The sequence below is a fragment of the Palaemon carinicauda genome, chromosome 19 (assembly GCF_036898095.1).
Source record: "Palaemon carinicauda isolate YSFRI2023 chromosome 19, ASM3689809v2, whole genome shotgun sequence".
Taxonomy (NCBI): domain Eukaryota; kingdom Metazoa; phylum Arthropoda; class Malacostraca; order Decapoda; family Palaemonidae; genus Palaemon; species Palaemon carinicauda.
This window is the reverse complement of record NC_090743.1, coordinates 71,640,207-71,655,129: the sequence shown is the minus strand read 5'-3', so window position 1 is coordinate 71,655,129 and position 14,923 is coordinate 71,640,207. Positions and strand designations below refer to the sequence as shown.

Below are 14,923 nucleotides of genomic sequence, written 5' to 3'. Positions count from 1 at the left end.
TATATTTAACTACAAGGATATTCCCAGAGAATTAAACCACAGGTTATCACAGAATTCTAACTTCTGGTGCGAGTACCCTAAAGGTTTCCCTCTAGGATATTGTATATCAATAGGGGACGTATGTATTAACACGCCACATAGCTATCTGCACCCCATATAGAGTTAACACTTCGATATGGAAAGGTGGAGAATAACTGGGGAGCCGTTCCACAGTTACACTCATCCGTGGCTGCTTTTGGTACTCGAAATGTAAACAAAAGGGGGCCATTGCTAAATGACGTCACGTCCGTCCTCATCCTTCTGCTTGTAGCGCCTTGCTCTAGACGGATTTCCCCTTGTGCGATTTTCATCGACTTACATCGCCGTTATGTCTTTACCTTCAGCCTCGCCTTCTTCTGGAAAGTTGAGTACCAGGTCCCAGTATTGTTTAAATAAGCTCTAGCCGTAAAGTAACTTCTACTTTTCGTAAAATATTGTGTTTTGTGGCAGAGCTGTGCCGCTACCAGACGCGCCATTTTATGGCGTCGCTGTTCATTTGCATGCCTTATTTAGCTAGACAGAACAGCTTTATCCGGCCTCTTAACTAATTGATATTGTTAGTTATTTAGTCTTCATAGCTAGGAACTACGTATATCGTGTTTAAACGCTCTACTACTCGGTCGTCGTTCGACCCCATACTAGATCGCTAGCTTAGCCCCTAGGCTAGATAGCCTAGCACTTGTGTTCATGCATGATATATTCCAGTGATCCTAGGTTAAGTTATGAAGATTGTGGCATTATTTATCATACTGTTAACAGTGATGTAAGTGTTTTCGCCTTCAGGGACCATATAGGGGATCGGTTTGATTGCGTTCCTTTCTAACTTAACCTAAATGTAGGAACCCCTATATGCTCCCTCAATCCCCTGCCTGCGGGCATTCCCTCTGTGTGGCCATGCTTCCCCTTCTATATAGGGGAATCTTGTCCACAATCAGAGTATTTATCGCTTCTCTGTCTACCCTAAGAGAATGATCCCCCCTTAGGGTTGCGACCGAGAAAGAGGAACGGCTCTGCCCTTCCACAGTTGCATCCGGTTGGGTTACTCATCCCTTCCTGCAACTTGCGATGTGTCTTTCAGCCTACCTAGCCTGGGAATTAACACTCCTTATCTAGGTTAGGCTTTTGGGGGGGGGGGCGCTAGTTCTGTACTTTTATAGTTTGAGACGGTACCCTTGTACCAATCTCATTCTGGTTACCTATCCTAGGCTAGGGAGCGTTCTCCCTATCCTTGGTGGCCGTTCTTGTACAGAGCATCCTCTATGAAAGACCCCTCTTCTTCTCCCTCCCCACCTATCCCTTTGGTGTAGGCTTGCCTATACATAGGCTTACCTATACACATCTGTCCCTAGTCCTACAACTCCTCCCTTGGGTGGAGTGATAGGGCTATCTTGCTCTCCTGCTGAGCTGGCCGCTCTGGTACACATACCCTTCATAGCGTTCTATGGGGGTAGCCACTGGCAGCGGTTTGTCCAGCAGGGGGTTCCCCCTCTTGAGTGTACTCTAACCCGGCCCCCTGCCATTGGATGCTAGAAGTACCTACTCCGTTCATGAGTGCATTCTCTCCGGAGGGATGCCGGAGGGGTATGTGGTCTTACTCCTCCAATCCCCCCCTTACCTGTCTCTCCTTCTATCATGGTGCCGGTCCCTTGCCGCCTCTACTGCCGGCGATACTGCCTTACCTCTGGTGACACTCTTTCATAAGATTTCCCCCCCCCTCCTCTAAGTCGTCAGCATGCCGGCGGTCTGGGTATACTGCCATATACATAATTATCTTATGAACTGATCCAAGCTCACCAAGCCGTCAGCCTTCGGCTGCCGGAGCCGGCGCCTCCCGCCGGCGACCCGCCGCTGTTCCAGCGGTCGCCAAGATGGTATTTTGCTTAGATACTCAATGTGTCTGTCTTGATGCCTTCCACCCTGCTGGATCGGCTTCCGGCGTGCCGTCGGCCTGTCGGCACCCTCCGGAGACGCCAAGGGACATGCACCCCTTCTCATACCTGCCGACAACATGCCGACAGTCCTCACACTGCAGCCAGATGCCTTAGCCACTTCTATATATAGGTATTGTCTTACCATCTAAATTTGTGGCTGTGCTGTCTTCTTGCACATTACAATATTCCAGCATACTCTGTATGTCTTAGCACGGCCGATTGCCGGAGCCTATATGTAATACGGGGTCTCCTATTACCCTTCTACCCCAGGGAACTGAGTGGTCTCAGTCCCTGATACACCTCGCAGGCAATTTCTGTTAGAGGCTTAGCTTCTACCCACCACGGGTTATCCACATGGATTTCCGTTTTGTGTCCTTCGGCCACAAAAGAAATTGCCTAATGATAAGGTTACGGTAACCGACTGGGCGGGATTCACAAGTATGTGTCTATCTACTTCCTTTCCCGCTCTCTACCCTCAAACATTATAATACTTATGAATTATTTAATGTTAAATAAAATTTTGATTACTTAATCTTAATCTTAGAGTAATGTAAGTCATTCTTATGCCTTCCATGTACTCATGATCTCTTTCTTTTACAGGAAGAGTATATGAAGTGCGAAAGCAACTTCTGCGGAGTGATACGCCCGGACTTCTACGGGCACAAGGCGTGTCGGACACACGCCCCCTGCGCCGCCAAGAAAGGCGACCTGAAATTCTGGGACCCGCAGCACTGTACAGTCTGCAAGAGTCGTCTGGTCGAAGCGTTCGACGATCCTCCTTCAGCGGAGGCAAGGGACAACGCTCGGGAGAAGCTACGCAAGTGGGTGTGTGGCTTCCAGAAGAACGCCACCGGACCATATCTCGCCACCGAAGATTTGAGGGCCTTGCTGTTTCCGAAGGCATCAAAAGACTCAGTGGTCCCCAGTGATCAGATTCCCACCGTCCAGATAGTGGTGGAACCTGATATTGTCATGGCGGCCCAGTCCATGCATGAGTGCAGTCTAGATTCTGACACCACAGAAAGTATGTCGGAAGTTTCGGAAGGAACAGAGAGGAACCTCATGGGCGAGGAGCTCGACTATGAGGAAGATCAGGTGGAATACGGTACCCTGATTCGGAGTGATGTCACTCCCACTCCTACCCCCGCACCGACTCCTACACCCACCGAGGAATCCGTTCCTTCGACTTCTGCCACCCCGGATCCTCTCCCATAAGGCACTCAGGTGGTCTTCAAGATGCTTGAAGCCCTCATGGATAAAAAACTTCGCGAGACCCACGAGCTATTCAGGTCTAACTTAGGAAGTTTTAAACAACCGAAACGGATTTCGGTTAAGGACCTCCCTGCTTGCTCGGATACTAACCAATGGAGGTATGCCGAGCACATGCCGATCACCACTGGCAAGATCTTCATCAGTGAGAAGGTCGGCTCGATCGTGTTGGAAGAAGTGGAATTCTTCCCGAATTTTGAGGCTTATCCGGACTGTTACGTCCGGCTCAGGTCCGAACCCGCCTCTAAAGAAGAGACCGAACCGAAGGAGGTAATTGTGTTCGATCTCACGAAGGCCCAGGCTATGCTAGCCAATACGGTGAAGAGTAGGGGCTTCACCAATTCCAAGATGCCAGCGCTTAGCAAAAAGCACCCAACCTTTGTTGCGCCGAACAATGCGACCTTCTCCTTTATAGAAAAGGCCTTCACTGCGGTATTGAAAGCAGTGGAAGAAGGGAAACCTTGCCCTGTACTGGAGGAGTGCAGACCCTTCTCCCTTACTGTTCCCCCTGATGATAGACACTGGAAAGACGTCCAGTCAACATTCACAGTGGGGAAGTTAGAGCCTGACGTTGCCGGTCGTCAGTTTAATGAGGACCTCCCAAAGCTCAATGATCACCTCCTTCGTAGGGAACAAGATACGAAGGAGAGGCTTGCCGCATCGCTGTCCCTCCAGGTACAGCTTGAAGTCATGGCCGGAGACACTAGAATCCCGGACTTCTACATGGTCCTAGCCAAAACGCATTTGGCAACGGTAATGAAGGACCTGTACAGCTTCACTAGGGCTTGCAGAGCCTGTCGTGAATTCGTGTTCGCGAACGCGACGGTGAAACACGAACCCCGGAGGCTGATTTCCTCCAATATCTGGGGTAAATACCTCTTTCCATCCTCCTTGGTGAAAGAGATCGCTGACAAGGGCGCCACGGAGAACAGGAACCTTCTCCATAAGTGGGGCATGTCGAAGAACAGGAAATCCTCTCAGGACGATGGCCCTCAACCTAAGAGGAAACCTCAAAAGCCCAAACCCCAGCAACGTCAACAGAGACGGCAGTTTCCGGGTTCCGCTACTCCCCAAGTGGCAGCTCAGCCACAACAGACCTTTTAGCAGGTCACCCAACCGGTGGTATTGCAGTCACCGGTCTTCACCCCCTGCATTTGAGCAGCACACCACTACCTTTCGTCCCAGAGGTAGAGGCTCAAACAGAGGTTTCGGCAGAGATTCGTCTCGCCGCCCCTCCAGAGGCAGAGGAGGAAGGGGAGCTAGCGGCCAAGGTGGCAAACCCTCGGGAAACCAGGAAGCAATGAAGTGCTTCCGGTGGGAGGAAGACTCCACCAATTCCAGTATCGTTGGACCTTCGATCCCTGGGCACACAGCATCGTCAAGAAGGAACTAGGCTGGAGCTGGACACAACAACCCCCAGCCTTCCAGCAATTCTTCCAACAGTCAACACCCCTCCTGGAAGAGTACGTCCTGGAACTCTTGAACAAGAAGGTGATCAGGAGGGTAAAGTCAACCAGGTTCCAAGGGAGACTATTTTGCGTCCCCAAGAAGGACTCCGACAAACTCAGAGTCATTCTAGACTTATACCCCCTCAACAAGTTCATTGCGAACAACAAGTTCAAGATGCTAACTCTTCAACAAATAAGGACCCTCCTGCCTCAAGGGGCCTACACGGTCTCCATAGACCTGGGGGATGCCTACTGGGACGTTCCAATGAACCATCACGCTTCCTCCTACCTAGGATTTCGACTCCAAAGGAAAAGTTACGCCTTCAGGGCCATGCCCTTCGAGCTCAACGTGGCCCCACGGATCTTCACCAAGCTGGCAGACGCCATCGTCCAACAGCTCCGCCTTCGCGGCGTCCAAGTGATGGCTTACCTAGACGACTGGCTGGTCTGGGCGACATCGCCCGAAGATTGTGTACGATCCTGCAACAAAGTCACCCAGTTCCTAGAACATCTGGGATTCAAGATAAACGCCGAGAAATCTCGCCTCTCTCCAGCTCAGAAGTTCCAATGGTTGGGAATTCATTGGGATCTTCAGTCACACCGCCTTTCCATCCCGCAGAAGAAAAGGAAGGAAATAGCAGGGTCTGTCAGAAAACTGCTGAAATCCAAACGGATCTCAAGACGACAGCAGGAACAAGTTCTAGGCTCTCTACAGTTCGCCTCTGTGACAAACCCAGTGCTTCGCGCACAGCTAAAGGATGCCGCGGGAGTCTGGAGACGTTCTGCATCCATCGCTCGAAGAGACCTCAAGAGACGGCTCCCAAACAGACTTCGGTTACTCTTAAAGCCGTGGTCGGAAGCAAAGGCCCTGAAAAGGTCCATTCCTCTTCAACACCCGCCTCCATCGCTCAACATCCACACGGACGCTTCACTGGAGGGTTGGGAGGTCACTCCCACCAATGACAGGTTCTAGGAACATGGTGTCCCCTATTCAAGACGTTTCACATCAACATCTTGGAGGCCATGGCGGTCCTTCTCACCCTGAAGAAACTCTTTCCGCCTCCCTCGATCCACATCCGTCTGACTCTGGACAACTCGGTGGTAGTCAGATGTCTCAATCGTCAGGGCTCGAGATCGCCCCAGATAAATCAGGTACTTCTTCCGATCTTCCGTCTGGCAGAAAAGAAGAAATGGCACCTGTCTGCAGTTCACCTACAAGGATTCCGCAACGTGACGGCGGACGCTCTATCACGGACAAACCCAATAGAGTCGGAATGGTCTCTAGACGCAAGATCATTCTCCTTCATCTCTCGCCAAGTCCCAGAACTTCAGATCGATCTCTTCGCAACGAGCGACAACAATCAACTTCCTCGATATGTGGCCCCGTACGAGGACCCCAAGGCAGAAGCAGTGGATGCCATGTCACTGGATTGGAACAGATGGTCCAGGATATACCTGTTCCCTCCCCCCAACCTTCTGCTGAAAGTCCTCTCCAAACTGAGAACCTTGAAAGGGACAGCGGCTCTAGTGGCTCCCAAGTGGCCCCGGAGCAACTGGTACCCCCTGGTCCTGGAGCTGCAGCCCACGCTGATCCCCCTCCCGGGCCCAGTTCTCTCCCAGCAAGTACAGAAGTCGACTGTCTTCGCTTCATCACTGAAAGTCAGGGACCTTCATCTCATGATTTTCTCTCCTTAGCCGCAAAGAAAAGGTTTGGGATCTCGAAGAAAAGTCTAGACTTCCTCGAGGAATACAAGACCGAATCCACACGACGGCAATACGAATCCTCCTGGAGAAAGTGGGTCTCGTTCGTCAAAGCAAAAAATCCTACGGAAATCACCATTGATTTTTGCATGTCCTTCTTCATTCACCTTCATGGACAAGGCTTAGCAGCCAACACGATTTCTACCTGCAAATCGGCTTTAACTAGACCACTACTGTACGCCTTCCAGATTGATCTGTCCAGCGATATCTTCAATAAATTACCAAAGGCATGCGCTAGACTACGCCCAGCACCTCCGCCAAAACCTAGCTCCTGGTCTCTGGACAAGGTGCTCCATTTTGCCTCTACCTTGGACAACGATTCGTGCCCTCTCAAGGACCTGACTCACAAAGTTATCTTCCTTTTTGCTCTCGCCTCGGGAGCCCGAGTCAGCGAAATAGTGGCATTATCAAGAGACGAGGGTCATATCCTGTTCGCAGACACAGGAGAACTTACCCTCTTCCCTGATCCGACGTTTCTTGCAAAAAATGAAATACCCACCAAGAGATGGGGCCCCTGGAGAATCTGCCCCCTGAAGGAAGATGTCTCTCTATGTCCAGTGGAGAGTCTCAAGGTCTATCTTCGAAGAACCTCAGACTTCGGTGGAGGTCAACTCTTCAAAGGAGAAACATCGGGTAGCGACCTGTCACTGAAACAACTAAGAGCGAAAATCACCTACTTCATTCGCAGAGCGGATCCTGACAGTACACCCGCAGGTCATGATCCTAGAATAGTCGCGTCTTCTCTGAATTTCTTCCAGAGTATGGATTTCGAAAGCCTCAAGAGCTTCACAGGGTGGAAATCGTTGCGCGTTTTCTTCAAGCACTACGCAAAACAAGTGCATGAAGTTAAACATTTCGTGGTAGCCGCAGGTAGTGTTATGAAACCTGCCGTTTAACTCTGCATAGAACAGCGAGTTACTTGGGACTTTAACTCTAAGGGTGCCTGTGTTGACCCTTGTGTGATACATAGTGATTTCATGGACACTTAGTGTTTCTAATAGACTGTTCTTTCAAGGTGAAATGTCATAGACTTCACATGAGTGCCACATGGCCTAGGGCATGATGTGTTTTTCTTTGATAAAGACTGACGTTCCTCCGGAACTTGTGTTTCTAAATGTGAAATTTCTTTCAGATTCAAGATTGAAGTCTTATTTTTCTATGTACATTATTCTTATTATTGTAAATTAACTTTACACCTTTATTGCAATTATTATTACTATAACCTGCAATTTATGAAATAAAATGTCTATTTTATTACTTGTGCGTCTCTCTTCGCTCCTATTACCATTATGAAATACATGATTGCCATAGTTTCATTACCCCTTTACTTTGGAATGAGAAGAATAATATAGATTATCTGTATTATATACTCACCCATGCTGCGTATTGTTCCTACTTGAATACTTACCTTCGTCATGTCTTTAAGACCAGATTGATCTCTAATCCATGGAGTATAGTGATTAATTATCACTTGTCTACACTTGAGAATATTCCTACCCGAATATTAACCTTCTGTCTTGTCTCCGAGTCCTGCACAAACTCTCCACAGGGTGAGTAGCCCTTCGATGACCACTTCGGATTTTGGTATAATCCGCCGGGACTTCTCTGCCAGGGGGGCAGGAAGCTGGATCCCCACGGAACCTCTACCGAGGTCACATTACATACCTCTATTCAGAGCCCTTGGCACTTACTTTAAAAAAGGGGAAATTTTCCACGAAACATTGATTCTCTGGTACTCTTCCATCAGAACGTCATGGCTTGAGCCCAAAAAACAGATTTTGAGCGAAGCGAAAAATCTATTTTTGGGTGAGATAGCCATGACGTCCTGATGGACCCTCCCGTCTATTCTAGTCCAGCCTTTCAGACCACGCCCTGTCCTGCTGTATCATGGAGATTAGCAAGGAGCTGGTATCAGGATGAGGACGGACGTGACGTCATTTAGCAATGGCCCCCTTTTGTTTACGTTTCGAGTACCAAAAGCAGCCACGGATGAGTGTAACTGTGGAATGGCTCCCCAGTTATTCTCCACCTTTCCATATCGAAGTGTTAACTCTATATGGGGTGCAGATAGCTATGTGGCGTGTTAATACATACGTCCCCTGTTGATATACGATATCCTAGAGGGAAACCTTTAGGGTACTCGCACCAGAAGTTAGAATTCTGTGATAACCTGTGGTTTAATTCTCTGGGAATATCCTTGTAGTTAAATATACCCAAGGAAGCTACCGAAGGAACCTCCCCATCAGGACGTCATGGCTATCTCACCCAAAAATAGATTTTTCGCTTCGCTCAAAATCCGTTTTTTGGGGGGAGAATATCATATCACCCCCCTTGTTTATTGCGCGAGGCATCTGTTTCTATTTCGTCACCAACGCATGGTCGAAGCCGGAAGCTCATATTTTCAAATTCCTCAGTGTTTTATGGGAATTTCTTAGCTAGCCTTGTTGAAATGTGTTACGTATATACTTTTACAATTGTGGTATTATTCTAGGTTAGACATTTGCTTTATTGCATGCTTGTTTTACCTAGTCTATGGCCTAGGCTAACTATTTACCCCTAGTCTATGGCCTGGGCTAACTACTTTTTCTGTCCCCACCCTCCCATTCTTGTCACGTAACCGTATGGTTCTCGTGACGGTTAGCATACATCCCTGTGTATTGATACATCATAGCGGGGAATTGCCGCCTTGAACAGATTCCCTCGGGAGTTGTAGATGGCTAGACACAATCAACTTAGGTCGACAGTATTCCACTCTCACCTACTTAGCCTCAGTTTTTGGATAGGCGGCGCTGGTTGACGAAACTCGTTCCCTTTGTCTACACTCTGCTGGTCCGTTAGAACGAAACTAATTCTGTTCTAATATCGACAGGTAGACCTTCCTTTCCTGCCACCTCACCCTTCTTCTAGGCTATTTATCCTTAGTCTTTGGCAAGGTGGCAGATGCTTGGGAGAACTAGTTCTCTGTATCTACCTAGGTACAAATTAGGATTTTTCTAATACTAAAGTTAGGCCTTCTTCTCCTGCTGCCTTACCATTTTTCTAGACTCCCTTCCTTTTCCCCCTCCCCAATAGACTTAGTCCCACTTGCCAAGAAATTCAGGTTCCTTTGCCTAGTCTGATCTTCCCTGGCATCTGAGGAGTCCTTATATACCTGAGACGGTTAGTCTAATTGCGGGTAGGCAGGAGAATTCGTTTTCTCTGCCACCTCAGCGGCTACCTCTTGGTAGGCTGGCTGCTCCTTCCCCTGCCTGGTAAGGCTGCGTTTTCTTCCTGGCCATGGAACTACAGTTCCTTAGCCTAGTCTGCCTTTCCTTGGCATTTGAGGACCCGTCAATTACTAAACTCTGTATCTAGACTGGACGGCTTGGAGTTTCTGTCAGCGTAATCCTCGATAGGTAGAGGGATTAGATCCTTAAAATGGATCTTTTCTTTTAACGCCTTAACAGTCGCCTCGTTTCTGGTAGAGGCTTCCTCCCCATTCTCGCTGTGGAGCCTCGGCTCCTCTGCTCGGTGGGAATTTCCCTAGCTTGAGTGGTTACCACATTGCCCTATTTTCCAGACTTGCTGGCTTGAGTTCCGCTAGCTCTAGATGTGAGTAGACTAGGGGTCTCTCCCTCCTTTATTATAAAAGAGCTTTCCCTTTGCCACCTTAGCCGTCGCCTTAAACTTGTCAGCTGTGTCTACACCCTACCATACATATCTGAGGAACATTATCCTTTAAAACTGATCAATTGGATACCTCCTAGTTGCGAATTCTTTGTATCCTGGCTCTTTCAAACAGCTCTCGTCAATTTCAATGGGCAGAATCCTATTCCTTGATAAATCTAATGTTAACAACTACTCAAGTGGCAGTCAACCCTACCAGCTGGCTCCCTTTTTTACCGGTCTGTATTATTTCTCTTACCTTCTGACTGGTTCCCTATGAGATTGTTTACCGGTCGCTGCCTTTTGCCGCATTGCGTCAACATACCTGCCGAGTAAGGAAAGGTTAGACCATGGAACCATGTCAGCTATAAACAGCTGCCACCTTAGGTAGAATGGTATACGATTTCGTCACCTTAGAATATATGATCGACTGATTTTTGGGGAAAAAAGTGTTCTATTGGTATGAATCGTTTTCTTTCCCCTATTCTACCACACTATAGTAATACATACAAAATTCTGAGCCATTTGGCATGAGCTTCCATTGATTGATTGATTGATTTAAAGCTTGACATCTAAGGTCATTGACGCCGATATCCTTTATTACATATAAAAAATAAAAGAATGCTCAACTAAAACCATAAAAGTTGAAATGTCATTATAAAGTTAAATAGTTTTCAGAAGGCCTGCTTCTGAAATAAATCTAAAAATGCCACTCACACAGTAGGACATATCATGTCCAAGAATCTTGGCAAGGATGAACCTGGCCAACTCACCTCGAGCCTCAAACAGATATCTATTTTTTAAGTTGTTATAATTGGGGCATTCAATCAACAAATGCCTCACTGTTAAAGGTACCAAACAGTCGTCACAATACGGTAAGTGTTGGCCCATTAGCAGAAACTTGTGTGTCAACAGTGTGACAAATGCGAAAGAATGGAAATCGCGCATGGGAAACTTCAATTTCACGCGTGGGAGATGGAGAGCGTGGGAGAGAAGGAAGGGTAGGTCTCAGAGATCTCTGTTGGGCTGGATATTGATGTACACATGCTGGAGATTGACGAGCAGGTGAGCGGCGAGTGGCGAGTGACATGTTGGCGAGCGACGCATAGAAGAGCTACACATTGGCGAGCGACGCGTTTGAGAGTGACGAGTTGGTTATCGTCGAGCTAGGGATCTACGAGCAGGCGAATGATAAGTCGGAGAGCGGTGAGCAGGAGAGTGTCATACTGGCAAGCGGTGAGATGGCAAGTAGCACCCTGGCGAGATGAAGAGTGACGCGCTGGAGAGCGGTAAGATGAAGAGTGGCGCACTGGCTACGCTTTGGGCAGGTGAGCGTCGTCTGGCAGGAGATCGTCTAGGTGGAGGACGAGATGGTGCACAGCCTCACAAGGTATCAAGTGATTGCAAACAGGAGAACAACAGGCAGGCGAATGATGATCTGCAGAGTTATGAGCATGAGCTGGCAAACAACTATCACGAGATGTTGAGTGACGAGCACGAGTCGGCAAGTGATGAACAGGAGACGAGCGACGATCAAGAGCAGGAGAATAGTGAGAAGAGTATAGGTCTCGAGAACTATAGCTCTGCCTAATGGAGGGTGGGGACGAAGGTCTGGATGCACGTAGAGGACTACGGTCCCTGGAAGGAGGAAAAGATCCTGGGGTGGCATGAGGTCTCGTAGTCAGCAGAAGGTTGTCATTGGGGAGGAGAACTAATGTGCTGGTCTCGTCAACGCGCAGGAATAGCAGAGCATGAGAAGGCAAGAGGTGGGCTCGCAGACACCCAGAGCGTCAATAATAGCACCCACAGGAGACAGAATTTCCACTTTGGAGGACACCGGAAAAGGACCCCTCTGGGACGCGCACTGCAGAAGTTCCATGAGTACATCCCTAGAAGGAGGCCTAACCACACCAAGCAATGGCCAAACCTGCAACAAATAAGAGTGAGGAGGACTCCCCCAAGGGCAGGGCGAACATGTCGTTTTAGGGGAAGCAACAACATCCCCGGATCCCGAGGTTCCCCTGGAGTAAGTTGGTCTACGCTCCTACTCGACCGCCCCTCGGAAGAAGCCAAACAAGCAGGAGCTTTGGGAAAAGACCGGGGGTAACAGAAGGTGTCGAGGTTTCTTCGCCTTTGAAGACGACCTCCAAGGTGAAGAATCCCTCCTGGACTACTTCTTCTGCTGGTGCCCAAATCTCTCCGACTGGGAAACAGACCACTCCCTACAATCCTCACAGGTGTTACCCTGGCCACAGCGGAAGGCCCTGCAGGTCGGACACTATAAATGGGGGTTGGTATCAACGGAGGACTTGAAGGTAACACAAGAAAGGTCTTCAGGCCCTGGTCAAGTCTGCAAGAGGAGACAGAAGAAGAAATACACACACCTGAAAAGAAAAAGAATCTGAACATAATGGCCAAGTCTTTAGAGAGTAGAGAGCGGACATGTCCATTCTCATCAAGCCAAGAGAAAAAAGTGAGACTCGGTTTCACTGGTGTGTGAGTGAGAGGGGTAGTCGGAAACCCACTATCCTGGCTAACAAGCGGTTTGGGTAGTTTGCTACCTCACTTGAAAGTCTTATTGACTAGTCTTCTAGCTTTGCTAAAAGACGATTCCTAATAAATATCGTAAGGTTTGTAGAGTTGGAACAAATGGGTATTAATGTCATATTCATTATATATGAGAAAGCTTACTGCTGTTCATTAATCTCAACCTTGGATGAAAAATTAAACAGAGCAACACTTACCAATAACAATGTTGAAAAGCTGTTCTATTCTTGTTGTGGTGTACGTATGATACAAGGCCGACATGTATGTATGATTCAGGTTATTAGATACCATGTTCTGGATTTCAGTTTCGGCTGTCTGGAGCTGACCACGGCCACCGCAATAAACCATTTCGAGCCAGCCAACAACCACATTTTCCACCCACTGTTTGTATAATGTAAAGAAATGGAAAATTACAGAATACAGTATAAAAAAAACCTACCTTTTATTCGTGTCTTAACAACTTTTGTGGTTTGAAATAAAATCCTGTACTGTACTGTACTAAACAACTTTTGAAAAAAATTAAATGTATAAAATGACAAATTTGTAATTTGTATTTTCCCTAACTATACAAACCTTAGCTATTTACATGGGGTAATTACTTCGGCGTAGCTGAATGACGAGCCATAAGAATCTTAACTACGGCTTTGTGGAAGATGTTGGCGTGTGGTTGTTTGAGTAGCTTGTGACGTGGAGGGAGTTCTCTCGGAACCTCCGTAAGGAGTTGCAGAAGGTCCGGAAACCATTTTGCGTGATGCCATAGCGGAGCTATCAGGGTCATTGAAAGATTGACCGATATTCTGGTCTTGTTGAGCACCCTCCTGATCAGACAGAACGGGGGAAAGGCGTACACATCGATGTTGTCCCACCGTTGTTGGAAGGCATCCTGCCAGAGAGCCTTGGGGTCCGGGACTGGGGAGCAGTACAGCAGGAGCTTGAAGTTCAGCGCTGTAGCGAACAAATCCACCGTCAGGGAACCCCACAAAGTCAGGACTTTGTTGGTTACTTGAGGATCCAAAGACCACTAGGTACTTACTATCTGTGTCACTCTGCTAAGACTGTCGGCGAGCACATTCCTTTTGCCTGGAATGAAGCGAGCAGCTAGTGTGATCGAGTGGACTTCGGACCATCTCAGAATCTCTACTGCAAGATGGGATAGCTGTTCTGAAAAGGTACCTCCCTGCTTGTTGATATAACCCACCACTGTGGTGTTGTCGCTCATCACCACCACAGAGTGGCCCGCCAGGACTTGGTGGAACTTCTGAAGCACCAGGAACACGGCCTCCAATTCTAGCAGGTTTATGTGAAGGTACTTTTCGGATTCTGACCACAGGCCTGAGGTCCTGTGGTTCAGAACGTGGGCCCCCCACCTTTTCTTTGATGCATCCGAGAACAACATAAAAAACGGGGGAAGGACGAGAAGATCCACTCCCTTTCGTAGGTTCTTGTCCGCCACCCACCACTGGAGGTCCGCCCGTTCCGCAGGACCCACAGGGACCAAAGTGTCCAAGGAATCGTGACCTTGATTCCACCGGGACTTGAGTCGCCACTGGAGAGATCTCATTCTGAGGCGACCGTTGGGAACGAGACGGGCCAGGGAGGAGAGGTGGCCGAGGAGACGCAGCCACGTCTGGGCTGGGAGTTCTTTTCGATTGAGGAAAGGCCTCGCGACCTTCACCAGCCTTGCTATCCTGTCGTCTGATGGGAAGGCTTTGTGGAGATTGGTATGACCATGCCTAGATATACCAGTTTCTGAGAGGGCTGCAGAGAGGACTTCTCGAGATTTACCATGATCCCTAGATCCTGGCAAACTTCGAGAAGCTTGTCTCGGTGGCGAAGAAGGGTTGCCTCCGAGTCCGCTAGGATCAGCCAGTCGTCCAGATAACGAAGGTGACGGATGCCGGTCCTGTGAGCCCACGATGATATCAGGGTGAACACTCTGGTGAACACCTGAGGGGCTGTGGAGAGACCGAAATACAGCACCTTGAACTGGTAGATCTTGTTGTCTGGGCAAAATCTTAGGTACTTCCTTGAAGACAGATGGCCTGGGATATGGAAGTACGCGTCCTTCAGGTCCAGTGTACACATGAAGTCTTGTGGTCTCACTGCAAGTCTGACCGTGTCTGCCGTCTCCATACTGAACGGAGTCTGTTTGACAAACCCGTTCAGGGTTGAGAGGTCGATGACTGGTCTCCAGCCTCCAGACGCCTTTCTTACAAGAAAGAGTCGACTGTAGAAGCCTGGGGATCCGTCTACAACCTCCTGGAGAGAGTCCTCCTTCAACAT

General features: G+C 48.5%; 1 protein-coding gene across 1 annotated transcript in view; it reads right to left on the bottom strand.

The window, feature by feature from the left end:
• mr (anaphase promoting complex subunit morula) overlaps positions 1 to 14,923 on the bottom strand; it is a 226,098-nt gene that overhangs the window by 58,626 nt on the left and 152,549 nt on the right. Inside the window, exon 7 of the mRNA XM_068394152.1 lies at positions 12,838 to 13,021. Coding sequence (XP_068250253.1) covers positions 12,838 to 13,021 — 184 coding nt within the window. The remainder of the gene's footprint in view (positions 1 to 12,837; positions 13,022 to 14,923) is intronic.